The sequence below is a fragment of the Helobdella robusta genome, assembly GCF_000326865.2.
Source record: "Helobdella robusta unplaced genomic scaffold HELROscaffold_1, whole genome shotgun sequence".
Classification (NCBI taxonomy): Eukaryota; Metazoa; Annelida; class Clitellata; order Rhynchobdellida; family Glossiphoniidae; genus Helobdella; species Helobdella robusta.
In genome coordinates this window covers 13,490,351-13,507,975 of record NW_008703570.1, presented here as the reverse complement: position 1 = coordinate 13,507,975, position 17,625 = coordinate 13,490,351, and the positions used below count along the sequence as shown (strand labels likewise).

Here is a 17,625-nt window from a genome sequence, read left to right as displayed (position 1 = left end):
ATCATTCATTTCCGTTTTTGAGGAATTTATTTATTTACAGGAATCTGTGTACTTTTGTGTATTTTTGTGTATTTTTTCGGTATATTCGTATCGTCTTGCTCGTATGTTTGTATGGTTTTGTTAGTATATTTGTATGTCTTTACTTTATTTGTATGTTTTGTTGTATAGCTGTATGTTTTTACTTGAATGTTTGTATGTTTTGTTGTATAATTGTATGTCTACGTTTGTATATATGTTTTTTTGTTAAATTTTTCCAAGTTTGTATATGCATGTTTATATGTATGCATACAGTATGTTTGAATGTTTGTATTCGAATGTATTGTATAAACATGGTTGTATGGCACAACGCATGACACAATTTTGTTTTTTTTCTAGTTAAACAAAAGAAATCTATTGAGTAAATTGAACATTGTTCAAAACTCATTGTCATCTGAATTGCAACATTAACATGTAGTCAAATTAACTTACAATTAAGGTTTCCTAAATAGTTTTAACTAGATTAATATATAATTTAACTTTGAACTAATTAATTAACTAATTAATTAATTAACTAACTAACTGATTAACTAAAAATAGTATATTTTTTATTCTGATTAAATTCATTTGATAAACAATTAAAACTATTTAAACTATATCCATATTTGAGTTAATTAATTTTCCTTTAAAGAGCAATTAGTTATATTATTGTTGAATTGATCTAATTAATTAAACTCGGTTAATAATATTATTATTATTATTTAATGTTTTTATTATTTTTATTATGAATAATTTTTAAAAATCAGAAAATAATAACGTTGATATTTTTTAAAATCATTACAATTCGTCAGACGAAATTCACACATTCTTTCATCATGAAGAATGATTGAATGAATGAGAATAGCGTAAGAGGGAATGACGAATGAATGAATGGATGAATGAATAAATGAATGAACGAATAAATGAACGAATGAAGAAATACAATTCTTGCAATACACATTCACTCCATCTGTCCATCCATCTATTTATCTATCAGACGATTTCATGGAAATGATCAGCAGACTATCTTCGTTCTGATTGGCTGAAAATGAAGATGACGACGACGACGATGAGGATGATGATGATAAAAATAAAAACTAATAGAAACAATAATAATAACAATAGCAATAATGACACAAATTTTGATGATGACGATAAAGATGTTGGTGACGATTACGATAATGATGCTGATTATAGTAACAATGATGATGATAAGGACGATGATAATGATGACGACGATGATGATGATGGTTAAGATAATTGTTCTTTTTTGTATTCCATGCATCACGGGACATTGCTATTGGCTGTCCGCATTTGCCATAGCATAATAAAAATAATAATAACTTAATACTAATAATAGTAATAACAAAATTATTTATAATAATGATAACAAAAATAATGATGGTGGTAATAATAATATTTTATTATTATTATTATTTACCTCATATTAATTATAACATATTTTTGATAATTTATACCATATATGTATCCGATGTATCATTAGTATCTGATGTATCATATGTATTCTATGTATCATATGTATTCTAGGTATCATATGTATCTGATGTATCATTAGTATTCGATGTATCATATGTATTCTATGTATCATATGTATTCTATGTATCATATGTATTCTATGTATCATAAAAAAACAAATTTTGTGCCTAATATTTCAAGAATTTGGCGGGTCATTGGAGTTGCATGGGACAACAACACAAAAATAATTTATCAAAACACCAACACAATGCATCTAAAAATTGCAGAAGTTGTCCCAATAGATATCAATAAACCACAAATAAACATCCAGCAAAGAATGATAACATTACCAACTCGATGCCTTAATACTAACTTCAATAACAAGGAAGAACAAAGGAATGACAACAACAAAGAGGATGAAGAATACGACACCAACTAGGTAACACACTTTGCTGAAGAATTAACTTTGCTTTGTTTAAATTAGAAACTATATACTATAACTGAAGATGATTTGTGAAAAATCGAAATTAGGCCAATTCGGATAACAACAGTTTCATTAAATTTTTATGATGAACTAGCACAATGATTCTATTTTCAATAAATTGGACAATTTCCAGAACATTCTAGTAAGGAAAATTTAAAAGACAAACTTTAAATTGATTAATGCCAACAATTCGCTAGAATTCATACAATACTGTATAAAGCATGGTCTCCTTCCAACATATAAATATATACATATGTGTATAAGTATATACATATGTGTATATTTAAAGACAAAGTTTCATGTTTAATTTTAGATAATATACAGACGGTATACACATATGTACAGTACACGCACATAAGCACCTCTTTTTCTTTCTCTCTCTCTCACTTTCTTCTTCTCTCACTCATTCTCTCCTTCTCTCTCTCACTCTCTCTTTCCAGGGTTTTTATTTATGAGTTAAACGGTCATAATCACTGTCATAATAATAACGACCATTAGCCAAATAATAATAATAATAATAATAACGATAAGTGAAAAAACAAAAATAATAAAGAGTAGACAGATCGACAACCTTACAGATGGCGATTTTTTTCAATAAGATATCTACCACAATAACCGTCGTCGGTGGCGTACCCTCATCATCATCATCATCATTACCACTATCATCATCATCGTCATCACAACCATCATCATCGTCGTCGTCGTAATTATTATTATTATTATTCAATTTCATTGTCCTTTGTCACCATCGTCATCATTATCCTCAACATTATTTATCACCACCTTCTTTATTCTCCTCCTCCCCATCATCATCACCATCATCATCCTCCTCATCATCATCACCACCATCATCATCATTTTTAAATATAGAATTATAGATAAAAAGAATTATCAAAGTGCTACAATTTTATAGCCAGTTGGTACGGTGTGACTGGACTTTTACGGTCAGTTATGATGATGATGATAATGACGATGATGATAACGACGACGCTAACAATTAGGAGGAAAATTAGGTATCAACATGTAAATGCTCGTGCATCACACAAACTGCATCTGACCACTGACCACACAAACTTCATCTGACCACTGACCACATAATTTTCATCTGACCACTGACCACACAAATTGCATGTGACTGCAGACAGACCACACGAATTGCATCTGACCACTGACATACATAGAGCCGTGTGCAGTTGTATGCGTAGAGTTGTACACATATAATTGTACACATGAAGTTGTATTATGCCAGTCATACGCATGCCAGGATGTGTGTTTAGTAGAGCGTGATTCCTCATTCAACAACAAACGAAACTATGTTGTTACTGTTGGCAGTTTCATGTTGTTGCTGTTGTTGCCGGTGATAGTGTTGTGGTCCTGAAAAAGTTTTGTTGTTGTTGTTCATGATGTTGTTGCCATTGTTTTTATTGCTTGTTGCTGTGTTATTTTGATTTTGCTGTTGTATATGTTGTTGTTACTGCGTTATTTTTGTTGTCACTGAGATTATGTCGCTGACTTGGTTGTCGTTGCTGGTGACGTCATTTTCATGCTATTTATGTTGTTGTTTTTTGTTTTTGTTGTTTTTGTAAGCTTTTAATTCAGCTTAGTTTTGTTAAAAACAATGCCGACTTGGATTTCATTCGCACAAGCTGTTCCAATGTCTGTGAATTTTATGAAGTTTTTGCGACATTATTATTCAATTTTGTAGTTTAAAATTTTTGTTCAGGCACTTTCTGCTGTATTTTCACGTTTTTAAAATATAATTAAATTTTTGAATGCTCGTCTGTACTTCAAAATTCATTTAAAGTGTTGTTACTGTTAACTTTCATTTAAAATACAATTTTAAACAAGTCCTACTGCTACATTTGCTTGAATAACTTTTTCTTATGTTATCTGTACTTAATATAATATAATATAACGTAATATAATATAATATAATATAATATAATATAGAGTAATATAACGTACCATTGAAAAATATTGTTGGCATTTTGTTCAAAGTTCAACCGGCTCATCACCATTACATAATGATTAAAAGTAGATTTAAGTTATAATGTAAATATGAAAATTTTGGGCCACTGAGAGGTTATTTTTAATTTATTATTTAGGCATGTCACTTCTAGCCAGTGGCGGGGTTAAAATTAGGTATTTTTGATTGCTACATTTAAAATTTTTATTGAATTGATACAGAAAAAAATTAATGATAATTTGCTGTTGCCGAAATTATTTGTTAATATTTTTTAAAATTTAAAATAAATATTTATTGAATAAAATAATTATATTAAAGATTATTTTATTTTTTATGTTAATTTAGAGTGAGTTCGGTATTAAACAGAAATGTCAGACAGTTTGGTAAGCAGCACTTGACCGATAATGATGAGGAGACCTGCTGGAATTCTGATCAAGTAACTTTTAATTTTAATTTAATATTTTAATTTAATTCCTTACTTTTTATTCAAGTTCACTTTTAATTTATCATTTTATTTCTATTTTTTGGAAGATTCAATTATTAATAAATTAGGTCATTGATTAACATTAAATAAACTTTAATGAAAAATTTTGAATTTTGAAACATTGGCCCTAGGGCTCACCCCAGGTAATCATGGTGGAATTCCCCAACGAGGTCTTAATCAGTGAATTAGTGTTGAAATTTCAGGGTGGGTTCGTTGGTAAGGATTGTTTGTTGTTGGGGCAGCAGCAGACGACAAACGATGACACAATAGAATGGAAAGAAATCATGGAATTTTTTCCTAAAGATATCAGCTCTGAACAGGTTTATTTTTATTGGGGGTCTTGAAATATAATGATAAAAAGGTTAAAGATCATATTCTGTCTTGCGCACTTGCATCAGTCTAGGCTATCAACAACAAACAACATTTGATAGGTAGATACAATTCTGGCCCTTTTCTCTGGAACTCTCTGACTACTTCTTTATCATTTACGAAGTTCAGAGTGGATCTCAAGACCCATCTCATTGCAAAATTCACTGAGAAGTACTGTTGAACATCTCGGAAATAGCACTTTACAAACTAATTGATTGAAATCACTTTCCATTCAAATGTGGTGTCTGCAACAGCAGGACTAAGTCCCTATACCTATAACCATGACACCTTCTTGCCACCTAATAATAATAATAATAGTAATAGGGTAGCTACCTCTGTGTTATCTTTATTTTAATTTGTATCTTTTGGGCCCAGACACTCTTCCCTTCAAACCTGAATCTATAATAATAATAATAATTGTTTGTTGACAATAATTTTCAATAATAATAATTATAATTATAATAATTTAGATTAACTTTTAAACAGATTTTCAATTGCAAAGAAAGTGGAAATCAGTTGGAACCAGTTAAAAAGTTAAAAATCGTCTTTCAATCGTCTTTTGATTTCTTTGGTAGAGTAACTATTTATAAATTAGACATCATTGGATCTTATGTTGTTGTAGATAGGTGATGATATTTTTAATTATATAATTATAAATCAATTTCATTTTAATTACGTTATATTTCTATATTTATATTAACTATAACATTACTCTTATTGTCAACATTAACATTACTTTAGTTATAATTATACTATCATTTTATTATTTCGTTTATTTGAATTTGGATAAATATTATATAAATTGAGAAAAAAAGCACGCACGCTCACACACACGCACAAATGACGTTGAGAACAATTTATTATGACGTAATAATAAGAAATAGAAATGAATTTTTTTATTTTTATACCAGAGAAAAAGTTAAGTTAGGAAAAATTTAAAAAAATCTTATGAAAATTTTATCACAAAATATGAAGTACGCTAAAATAATTTGCCTAATTTTTTTAAAACGTTCAAAAACAACTTATTAAATGTTAGAACAAATTATAGAGAAAAAAATGCTTACTATAAAAATTCAAATTCTTTTTAATAAGAAGCGCAAAAAAAATTGTCGGCCACCGGGGAAGGTGGGTGTTTTGCCCAGACCCGGGATTGAACCGGGGACCTTTAGATCTTCAGTCTAACGCTCTCCCAACTGAGCTATCTAGGCCGACAAGAAAGAAAGGCGTAACGTATTGGCAAATCTAACAATGCGAATTTTCTAGTTAATGTATGATAAGTGTACAAAGATTTACGTTTTAGTAACCAAGGTAGACCTATTGCTTGTTCATCAATAGAAGAATAAGTATAAGCGAAGGAATTTCCAAAAAATTATTAAAAAAAAGTAAATCGATGACGGAGAGAGAATTTTCAAACAAAAAGTTCATAGTGGAGGATTTTCCGAAACAGTTGACGACCGAGGGATTTTTAAAGAATCGATGATGACCGAGGAGAAATTTACACAAAACTAGGTGACCGAGGTGAATTTTCGCAAAATTGTTTCTGTGTTCATTACTTCATTAGGGACCAATATTTGGACGGGGATGGCCAACTATTTTGCTCATGAGCTTATAACATCGACTCAATAACAAAAATAATAACAAAACATTAAAAATAACGATAATAATAACAACAATAACAACAATAACATTAAATGTTCTTACTGCTCAATACTGAACAACCATGACAATAACAGAATCGGTTACAAGTGATTAAATACAACAATAATCCAGTAACACAACAACTTGTTTGTTTTGTTTGTGTGTGTGTGTGTGAGGGTGTGCGCGCGCGTGTGTGTGTTACTATGGAGATCGAATGATGATGATACGAGATGGTGGTTATGATGATGAATGTGATGAATACACCATACACACGTAAAACCACGTGACATGACATTAAGTAAAAATGATAGCCTACGCTGTATATCATAGATAGATGTACAAGAATATATATTTATATTAGTATATCAATATTCATCTTTATATATGTTCACATATAAATATATATACATATAGTTTTATATATATAATTTTATATATATAATTATATATATATATATATATATATATATATATATATATATATATATATTCTTAGATATGATATATTTGCAGATGTTTGTATATCTAGTTTTAAATATAAACACACATCATAATTTTTTCGTAAACACACTTTACGACTTTACTTTAAATACTTTACACACAGACACACACACACATATGTATATGTATATATATATATATATATATATATATATATATATATATATATTGTGTATACATATCTTACGAGATCAACTTAATTTAGTTTCGTCTTTAATGAATGCATTCATTTTATTTAAGTTAGTGTTAGTGATTTGACTGTTTGTTGGCGGGTTTGCATTTAGAATTTGAAGAAGAAAAAATTCTTTTTGCCATTTTTTGTATTGTATTGCATTGTATATTATAAGTATTGTATAGTATAGTTTGTATTGTATTTTTTTAAGAAAAAAATCTTTCTGCTGTTTTTTATATGGTATGGTATTGTATTTTGATGGTATTGCTTTATAGTATAAGTATAGTCTAGTATAGTTTGTATTGTATTGTATTGTAATTCTATTGCATTTTAATGTACGTTAATCATAAAAAGAAGTAAATATTTGAAGAGTTTATAATTTTTAATTATAAAAAAATCGCATTTTTGCATAATTTATTGGTGTTTTTAAATTATTTTTTCAATTGATTATAAAATAATCCTCCACTTGAAATTGATTAAAAGTTAAAAATTTCTAATTGGATTCTTTTAATATCGCTCACTATTTATTTATAAAAAAAACTTTAAAAGTAAATAATGCGCTGCAAATAAATGAAGTAAAATATTTAAAATTGATTCAGTATTAAAAAGTCAAAATTCATTTAAATAAAAACAACAAAACTGTCGCAACTTAAAAACTAATTCAGAGAAGGAAAGTGGTGTAGTTATTTTTTAGTTTATTAATTAAATTAAAAAGTTTAAAAAACTCATCCATTTAATTTACTTTTGAATTTTAAAAAAGTAAGTAAGGCAAATATTAAAAAATACGGACTGGCCTACCAAACTGAATTCATATTAGAGCGATGCATCCAAGGAGAACTGTAGATGCAGTTTTCAATCAAAATTCGTCACGTAGCCCCAACAGAAAGTCCTCCGATGGCAAGCGTAGGGGTACTATGGGGAGTGACGAACAGACGATTGGCATACCCACCGAATATGGCAGCGGAAATTATTACACAATATCTGGGGCCGATGCTGGTTATTTGAAGGTTATTGCCTTTTTTTCTTCAACTTTTTAATTTTAATTGAATACGGTTTTTTTAGTTTGTTAAAATATTAATTTTGTATTGAGTTTATTTTTGATTTAATTAAAATTGATTAATCATTTATTTATTTAATATTAATTATAACAGTTTTTGAGTTGTGTCAGTGAGTATGAAAATGTTATAAAGATGACAGAATGTGGTATAAAAACTAAACAAAACACTTTCAAATTTACTTAATCATTAATGATTAAACATTAAAATGAGAATTTAATTTTTGGTTATTAATTGAAATTAAAATTAATTTAATTTAAAATGAATTTAAATTAAAAAATGTCTTATTAACAATTTAACATATTTGCAATTGCAAGCCTGGTTAAAAAATTGCAGTAGTTAATTCTCTACACTGCTGTTTAATTTTTTTTACTTTTTCATATAAACAAAGTCAATCAGCTAGGTCCTTTTTTAAGCTCCGTGTCTTCATTACATTTTCTAATATTGCATATCTGTCTTCTATTATTTCATATCTTTGTTCTGTTATTGCCTATCTATGTTCTATTATTACATATCTATGTTTCATTATTGCATATCTATGTTTCATTATTTCGTAACCATTATAATTAAGATTTTAAACATATCAGGTGACAATTGAGAATTAAATTGAGCAAAATCTGTAGTAAGAGAATGGTAGAAATAGAATGACTGTGAGAAAGAAGGAGAAAGAAAAGAAGAGAAAGAGAATAAAGAGAGAGAACAAGAAAGAGAGTGAGTGAGAAGGTTTTGTGTGCTGTGTTTTTTTTGGTCACTTTTTTTTTATAAAGTTTCAAATAAACAAATCTACCGGCTAGATGTTTTTGTTTTGTGAGTTCTGTTTCTACTACTATTATTACATTTTTGCTATTGCATCTTCTTATCTATAATTAGCATTCAAATGTATCAGTGAACAAAAAAAAATTAAACTGAATGAATAAGTCTGTAGTGAGAGTGAAGAATTGAATGACTGAGAGAGAAAGAGAGAGAGAGAGAGAGAGAGAGAGAGAGAGAGAGAGAACAAGTTTGTAAGAGAATGTGAGTTATATTAAGTGTTTTATGGCAACCTTTTTGTTAAAGTTACAAGTTACCAGTGGAAAGAATTTTGCGCATTTCTACTATGACTATGGCCACTATTTACCATTCAAACTTTTTTTTGTATCAGGGAACAATATAATTAAACTGAATGAGTCTGTAGCAAAAAAAGAGAGAGAGAGAGAGGGAGAGAGAGAGAATGTTTAGTAGTTGTATGCAGTGTTTTTTGGCTACCCTGTATTGATCAGTTTCTTCAATAAAATATCAATATTATTTATGTCGTCTAACAACCAAAAGATTGCAAAAGCGAAACAACAACAAATGACTAACAACTACCGCAACAACAACAACTACGGAAGCATTAAAACCTGGCATAAAACATTCCATATAAAATAAGGGTAGACAAATAACGACAATAAAATAATGTTTACTGTGCCTATAAGACTCCCATAACAACAACAACCTCTCAAGCATACACACGCGCGCGCACACACACACGCGCGCGCACACACACACACACGCGCGCACACACACGCACACATTCAGGATTCCATATCAAAGAACTACCATCTGCAACCGGTCAGGGAGAGCGAAAGGCATCCTGCAACCATGTCTACAAGTCTAACGTCCAGCAGTGGTCACCAGAAAAAACATGGCCTCTTTTCGAAAAAAGATCCTAAACGTGAGACGTCGCCTACGCCGGCTGGGGCTCCTCCTTCCCAACTGAGGAACACGCCGTCCCCACATAGTCGACATCATTCGGGGCCTAACTCCAAACAGCATAGTGGGGGTATAAACAGTTTTTTGTTTTTTTTTTTAATTTTTTTTTATGTTTTGTTGTAGTTTTCTATTTTTCTTTGTTTCTTTTTCTTCACTTTGCGCTTTTGAAATTAAATACTTGACTAAAATTATTTGTCTATGTGATAATAAAATAATTGTATTGTTATGATTGTGTAACTGTTGTAAATGATGATAAGGATAATTATATTGGCCATATTAAAAAGAATCATCTTATAATTTTTGTTATAGTGTTGTTGGTTGTTAATTGATGATGATGATAATATTGATGATGACGACGATGACGATGATCACAATGATGATGATGATGATGGTTATAAGGATGATGATGATGATGATGATGATGATGAAGAAGACGATGATGGTTACAATGACAGCAGATGATGATGATGATGGTGATGAAGTTGTAAATGCATGCTATCATTGTAATTAGGCTTAAGTTCTGGCTGATGAAAACCTCTGCTATTTAATTATAATTATAACAACAAAAATAATAATAACAATAATAATAACAATAATAATTATTATTATTATAATGTTATATTAATTATGTTAACACCAATGATGCTGTAGTACTAATATTATGAATGCTATAAAGATATTATAGTTGCAATCATAATGGTAGTAATGATACTAATACTACTACTACTACTTCTACTACTGCTACTGAGGTGTTGATGATGATGATGAGTCTTAGTGTATGCTAAATAAGGTTTAATAATGCAATGATGGGTTAATAATGTAATGTAAGCCTTTAAATGTTTCAAACAAAGAAACCACAATGATAATATAAGCGAAAACGATGATGATGATGATGATGATGACGATGATGGTGGTGATGATGATGATATTGAGGGTGATGATGACGATGATGATGATATTGAAGATGATGATGGCGATGATGATGGCGATGATGATGGTGATGATGATATTGAAGATGATGATGGCGATGATGATGGTGATGATGATATTGAAGATGATGGTGGCGATGATAACTCTTCTTTGGGCCAATTGCTTATTTATTTCTAAATAACATAGCAGACAACAAACATATCATGGTTTTAAAACTGTACCAACAATATCATAATAAAAACATTATATATTATAATATATTATTAATAAAATAATTATAATATTGTATCATAATAATAATAATAATATAATTAATAAAAATTAGAAAAGTTTAAAAACTTTAAACGTGAAAACATCCCTACAAAATTTATCACAAAAACACCCAAAAATATGCAGAACAACTGTGATGATGATGATGATGGTGGTGCTGATGATGATGTCGTTGATAATGATAATGATGTCTTTTTTATATCTTGAAAAGCTAAAATATTATTAATCTTTGATTGCAGAAAATCTCAAATATTTACGACAACCACACCGTAAATAGTAACAACCATTCATTGTTATTCAGTAGTAGTAGCAGTAATGCTGTTCTGGAGGTTGTCCAGAGAGCATGCTGTCAGGCAGGCTAGCACAGCTGATTCGTTGATTGATTGATTGATTGTTCATCCAACAGTCAATGCCTGCTTTGAATTTGTTCATAGATTGTACCTTAACAAGTTTATTTGGTAATGAGTTCCATGTATTTGCAACTCTATTGAATAAGTAATTCTCTCTGCCTCTATGTCTTGTTAACACCTTAAAATATTTCAAGCTGTGACCTCGCGTTTTGGTTTTGTCTATGCCAAAACGATTATTTAAATCAACTTTGTCCAAATTATGCACGATTTTAAACAACTGACTTAAATCTCTTTTTCTTCTTTCCACCAAATATGTTAATCCTAATTTTTAAAGACAATCTTTGTAAGCTAGGTTTCTTATAGATGGAGCCAACTTCGTTGCTCTACAGTACACTGGACTATTTCGGTCACCTCGCTATCGCCCTTTAGATCTGGGGACCAAACTGATACTGCAAACACCAACAGTGAACGAATAAAGGTCAGGTATAAATTACGAAGCAATTACATGACGATCGTTGGAAGCTACTGATACAACACTGGTGTTAGAAATATAGATATCTTTAAAGTTATGACATTGGTGTTGGTAGTAACGAGAATTCAGGGATTACAACAATATGTTATAGTATTCAATCATCGAACAGCTGAACACACGTTTCCCAAAAGATTTTTTTATTCGAGCAAGAATTTGGTTTGCTTTGTTTGATGCTGTGACGACTTGAATTTTCCATTTTAAGTTATTTGAAAAAATTACTCCAAGATCTCTCTCGGATTCAGATGCAGCAAGGAGTATTCCATTTATATATAGTGGACATCATTAATAATAATAATAATACTAATTATTATTATTATAATTATTATTATTACAATGACATCACATATACGTTACGTCAACTTTCTTTTAGGCAAAGTCAAACATTTCATTGACTCCTTCCGACACAAGACGAAATCCAATGCCTGTGACTGCCCAGAAATTTCGTCCGTGTCGTCTGCCGAGGCACATCACTGCTGCGAGACAGGGGAGTCCAGGTTAGATTAGGGATTAGGGAAATTTGGTTTATTCATTCAAACTGGTGAAATTAATTTGAATAATAATAATGATAATGGTTACAATAATGATAATAATTCTGACTAGAATAATTAGATGTAAATTGCAATGTAAATATTATGTATGTAATGGTAATAATTTCAATTATTAACAACTGAGTAAATAAATAGTTGTCACAGTCCTGTGGTTATTGATTACATATACCTTATGTGATTGCTCAGTGCAATGTGATGATATTATTTGCGATTTTTGCAATTTTTTGTAATATTTCTAAGAGGCATCAATCAACAACAAGCAAAAAGCACGTAGTGAGTGTGTGGTGAGTAAACACACGTGAATGTGAATCAGTGCATCACACATACACACACACGCACGCACACTGCATGTGATAAACTGGATCTCGTTGTTTTCGAGCACGGTAGCTGCCTGTCGTAACAAATGTCGGTAATTAGAACAATGTATCGATATTCTCGTAACAAATATCGGTAATTAAAACGATATACCGATATTTTTCGACATACCGATGTTTTTTATGTTTGTTTTTTTTTTTTAATTTTCTTATCCGTCACATAACTTGTCATACTTTATTCGTATAACATGTAGATGCAGTGCTATCGCGGGCGTGCAAGCAGCTTTTTAGTTAGATTTATTATTTTTTTCCGGACGAACTGCTACGCTTCTGGTCGTAATAAAGATAGACTATAAAAAAACCCTACAATACCCTACAATAGCAGCGGTTCCAGATACCATAGCCATTGCACGATCGCGGCGTCCAAATGTCCTAATATCTCCACCCATCTTCTAAATTTCTCTCAATCTAAATCTTTCTCAATCTCCTCACGATGCAGATTTACAGTTACGGCAGCAGGGACAGTAGCCGAATCGTCCCCAAGACATATCCATCCTAATCAACATTTTCACCATCCGGCCGTTCGACAGATGTCAGCCCTGAGCCCTAGTTTAGAGATTGGCCCCGATCAGTACCTCGAGATGCACCACCGGCACCGAACACAGAGTGACACGACGAAACTGTTACTCGCCCGCAAGCAAGCTAGGGACAGATTTGTATGTTTGGGTGTGATTTGTTTTTCGTTTGCATGGTGTATGTTTGTTTGTATGTTTGTTTGTTTTTTATTTGAATGTTTATGTGTTAAACAGTTAACAAAATAATCGAGTAGATTTTTGTGTAGCCAGACTAGAAAGATTTAAAAAAATTACTTTTCTCAACGTTGTGACATTCATTTCTTACGGAATTTTAGTCTTGTTTTTGTTTCGATTCGATTCGTTTCGTTTGTTCATTGCTTGTATAAATTTAACATTTATTTTAAAAGTTTTTCTATGGATTCATGTTATCTGTAAATGCATTGAGTTTGTTTTTCAATATAATTTATTAATTCTAAATGTATTTCGTTGTATTCACTGCTATTCTGTTATAGTATTAATAATTTTGATTAATTTATATTTCAATAATAATAATAATTATTATAATAATTATGTCTGTTAATTTTAATTATATTGTTTAATTTAATTTAGTTTAATTTAATTGTTCTTCTGCCTTCTTTACAGAATCACATCAGGTCTTCCATTTCAGGTTATTGTAAATTTTGTTTCAAAAAAATTAATTATCCAATTAATTATTTTTCACGATTTTTAAAATTATTACTGGTAATAATAATATTATTTTTATATAGTATTTAAATTGTTGTGTAAGTGATGATATAGTTTTGTAGTGGTTGAAAAAAACTTTTAAAATTTTTGAAGTTAAAGTTCAAAGGTCATTCTCTCATAATCTCTACTATTCAGAAACATCAAAACTATCATTATCATCATCATCATCATCATCATCATAAAACCCACAACACACACATCATACAAATATCATACACACCACACACACACACACAAACACACACACACATACAAATACACATACACCCCAAACACACACACCATACACACACACACACACACACACACACACACAGGGCGTATTTGGATACGCGTGAACTTATGCATCACACACATTGCCTGAGATATCTAGGTGTGGATTTTCTTTGCATTTGAACCATGTCACTTCAAGGCAGCACCAGGCGCCTTTAAACATTACGCTATAATGCCGCTATAATAATAATAATAATAATAATAATTGTTATTTTCGTTATTATTCATAATTTTAAATAGGAATAATAAAATAAAAACGTAATGAGGACGATATATTAGTACTTATATAATGTCAATGTTTATTACTATCGTGAAATATTTATGATGATGATGCTAATGATGATGATGATGATGATATTTATGATGGTAATGATAATGGTGACGCTTAATCCAACAATAATAACGGTAATGGTGATGATGGTTTTCATACGAGAGGGTGGCGGTGGGTGATGATGTTGGTGCTGCTGATAATGATGATGCTGGTGATGATGACGATTTGTAATTAATCCCCGTACGGTGGGTAGGTGGTCGGGGCGAGGAGGACGATGACGGGGAGATGCACTACCTGGTCTGGAGGGATAAAGTAAAGGGCACCAAAGTTTTCAGGGTTGGTGGTGATGATGATGATGGTGGTGATAATGATGATGATGATGATGATGATGATGGTAGTAATAAAATTTGATAAAGATGATGATGGTAACGATGATGGTTATAAAAATGATAAAGATGATGATGATGATGATAGAACAGATGATAGATTAGAAATGTTACCTGCAACTGTTTACTGATAACTAATGGTAATTATTTAATTAACTTGATTAATTATCGCGTGCAACTGATTAATTATACCGATGTAACGAAAATTTAACCGTGGAAAAAGTGCAACAACATATTCTATAATTAAAAACTCTTTCATTACAAAAAATCAGTGACATAAAATATAAAATAGAATAGATTATGGTCATTGTCAAATAATTAAATGCACTATAAAACCCTATTACTCATTATCCATGATAAGTGTACTTAGGTGGCATATTTAAATGCAGCTCGAACTTCAGTTGTGAGGGGATGAGTCTTCTCAAAATTTGTAGTTCCATTTGCGTAGAAACATCTAGCTCGGTCGTAGATCAGATCTCAGGAGGTGTGTTAATTTGAAAATCACCTCCTCTTTGGCTTCCGTGTCTCTTAGTTCTGAATCATAGACATTCTCCAGCTATTTGAATTCCCGACCCATTTCTACTGTTGGAATGGGCATATTGTCTATTGTCAACCTTGGTAGGAACTGATCGTATGAACCATCTTATTTCCTCCTTCTAAATACACAGCACTTTCTTATCTGTCCTCATCCGCATGCCGACCATTTGCACCAGGCAAGATTCAGATCGATCAATTTCTGTGCACTCTCCGAACCATAAATAACAATAATAATAATAATTATAATTAATATTATTATTAATTGTTATTATTATTATTATTATATAATTATTATGTTAATAAACAGTTTATATAAGTATATAATTGATATGTGTGTGTTATTTATACTGCGTCTCTAGATGCCTTCAGCCACACACGAGTATGAAGATGATGATGCTTTCTGTGAGTTGTTGTTGTTGATGTTGTCGTTAATGATGTTGTTGTTGCTGCTGCTGTTGTTGTTATCATCAGGTTAATCATCTTTATCATCATCATCTTTAGAAACGAACGCCGTTGTTGTTGTTGTTGTTGCTGCTGCTGTTGTTATCATCATGCCAATCATCTTCATCACCATCTTAATTGTCTTTAGAAATGATGATAATCATTTAGAAATGATGATAATCATTTTTATCACCGTGATCGCCACGACGAGCAGGTCCACCGTCGGCGTCCTATGCCCGATTTCTGAGGGACCACACGTGCTACGATCTTATGCCTCCTAGCTCAAAGATTGTCGTTTTCGATATGAGATTGAGTGTATGTATGTCTGTTTGTTTGTTGTTGTTTGTTGTTGTTTGTTCGTTCGTTTGTTTGTTGGTTCGTTTGTTTATTTGTTTGTTTTTTGGCTTGTTTGTTTGTTTGCTGGTAGTGATGTTTGTTTATGATGATTTTGGTTTTTGATTGATTGTCTAATTGATTGATTGATTGTATTATTGATTAATTGACTAAATGACTTACTAACGGTCGGATTGATTGATTGATCGATTGATCGATTGATTGATCGATCGATCGATTGATTGATTGATTGATTGATTGATTGATTCCCCTCAGGTTAAAAGGTCGTTTTTAGCCCTGGTTGGCAACGGAGTGAAAGCAGCTGTACTCTGGGATACTGAGTTGCAGGATTTTACGAGTCGGTTGATTGAGTGAATGAGTAAATAAATGAGTGAGTGTGTGGGTGAAAAACTGGATGAAGGAATGCTTCGATAAATGAATGAAGGAATGTAATTAGGTATGCATGATTGAATGAATGAATGAGTGAATGAATGAATGAATGAATGAATAAACGAATGAATAAACGAATGAATAAACGAATGAATAAACAAATGAATAAACGAATGAATGAACGAATGAATGAATTAGCGTATAATTAAATTAATAGTTTTATACAACAACAAACAACACACGTTTAGACGACATTTTCCCCGAGATCGGGGGTTGCCGTTTGGCTACCTATGATGAAACCGAAATACCCCTCGACTCCATCCACATCTGTCACTCGCCTCAGTATCACGCAACCCCGCTTTCACCCTGTCCTTCTCCACCTGCTCTCTCTATCCCAATCGCGGACGACCCCTTCCTACCACTCCTTCAACCTCGAACTCCAACGCTCGCCTAATCCCGACCCTTTCATCCCTTCTCAACACATGTCCATACCACCGCAATCTCGATCTCCTTATCAATGTCACAATGTCCTCATTCAGTCCCATCATTGACATCAGCTCTGTACTACTCCTCCTATCCTTCACTTTAACCCCACACATCATCCTCACCATAGCTCTTTCAGCCCTCTGCAGTACACTTTCCTCCTCTCTCCTCAACACCCAAGTTTCACCACCATATATCATCGCTGCTCTCACACATGCTTTATATACCCTCCCTTTCATCTTCACTGACCATTTCTTTCCACACAATACCCCACCCAGTTCCCTAAATTTCATCCATCCCACACGAACTCTAGCCGTAACTGCGCTCAAACATCCTCCATCCGCATTCAGCTTATCC

At 31.5% G+C, this 17,625-nt stretch overlaps 3 protein-coding genes across 3 annotated transcripts in view; all 3 read left to right on the top strand.

Moving 5' to 3' along the window:
* Positions 1-4,082: 4,082 nt before the first annotated feature.
* On the top strand, positions 4,083-5,849 carry HELRODRAFT_188174 (hypothetical protein; the record flags this gene model as incomplete). The annotated part of the gene is made up of 4 exons (XM_009011703.1): positions 4,083-4,117; positions 4,287-4,377; positions 4,557-4,745; positions 5,281-5,849. The coding sequence occupies 4 exons, from the start codon at positions 4,083-4,085 to the stop codon at positions 5,422-5,424; spliced, it is 459 nt and encodes a 152-aa protein (XP_009009951.1). The 3' UTR covers positions 5,425-5,849.
* Positions 5,850-7,926: 2,077 nt separating this feature from the next.
* HELRODRAFT_188173 (hypothetical protein) lies at positions 7,927-14,518 on the top strand (the record flags this gene model as incomplete). The annotated part of the gene is made up of 5 exons (XM_009011702.1): positions 7,927-8,112; positions 9,718-9,961; positions 12,344-12,467; positions 13,335-13,561; positions 14,472-14,518. 5 exons carry the CDS (start codon positions 7,927-7,929, stop codon positions 14,516-14,518), a joined length of 828 nt encoding a protein of 275 aa, XP_009009950.1.
* Positions 14,519-16,278: 1,760 nt separating this feature from the next.
* The window catches only part of HELRODRAFT_62698 (hypothetical protein), a gene marked incomplete at both ends in the record, with an annotated part of 7,381 nt that continues 6,034 nt past the window's right edge, over positions 16,279-17,625 (top strand). Inside the window, 2 exons of the mRNA XM_009011701.1 lie at positions 16,279-16,377; positions 16,672-16,753. Of these exons, the coding sequence (XP_009009949.1) occupies positions 16,279-16,377; positions 16,672-16,753 (181 nt within the window). The remainder of the gene's footprint in view (positions 16,378-16,671; positions 16,754-17,625) is intronic.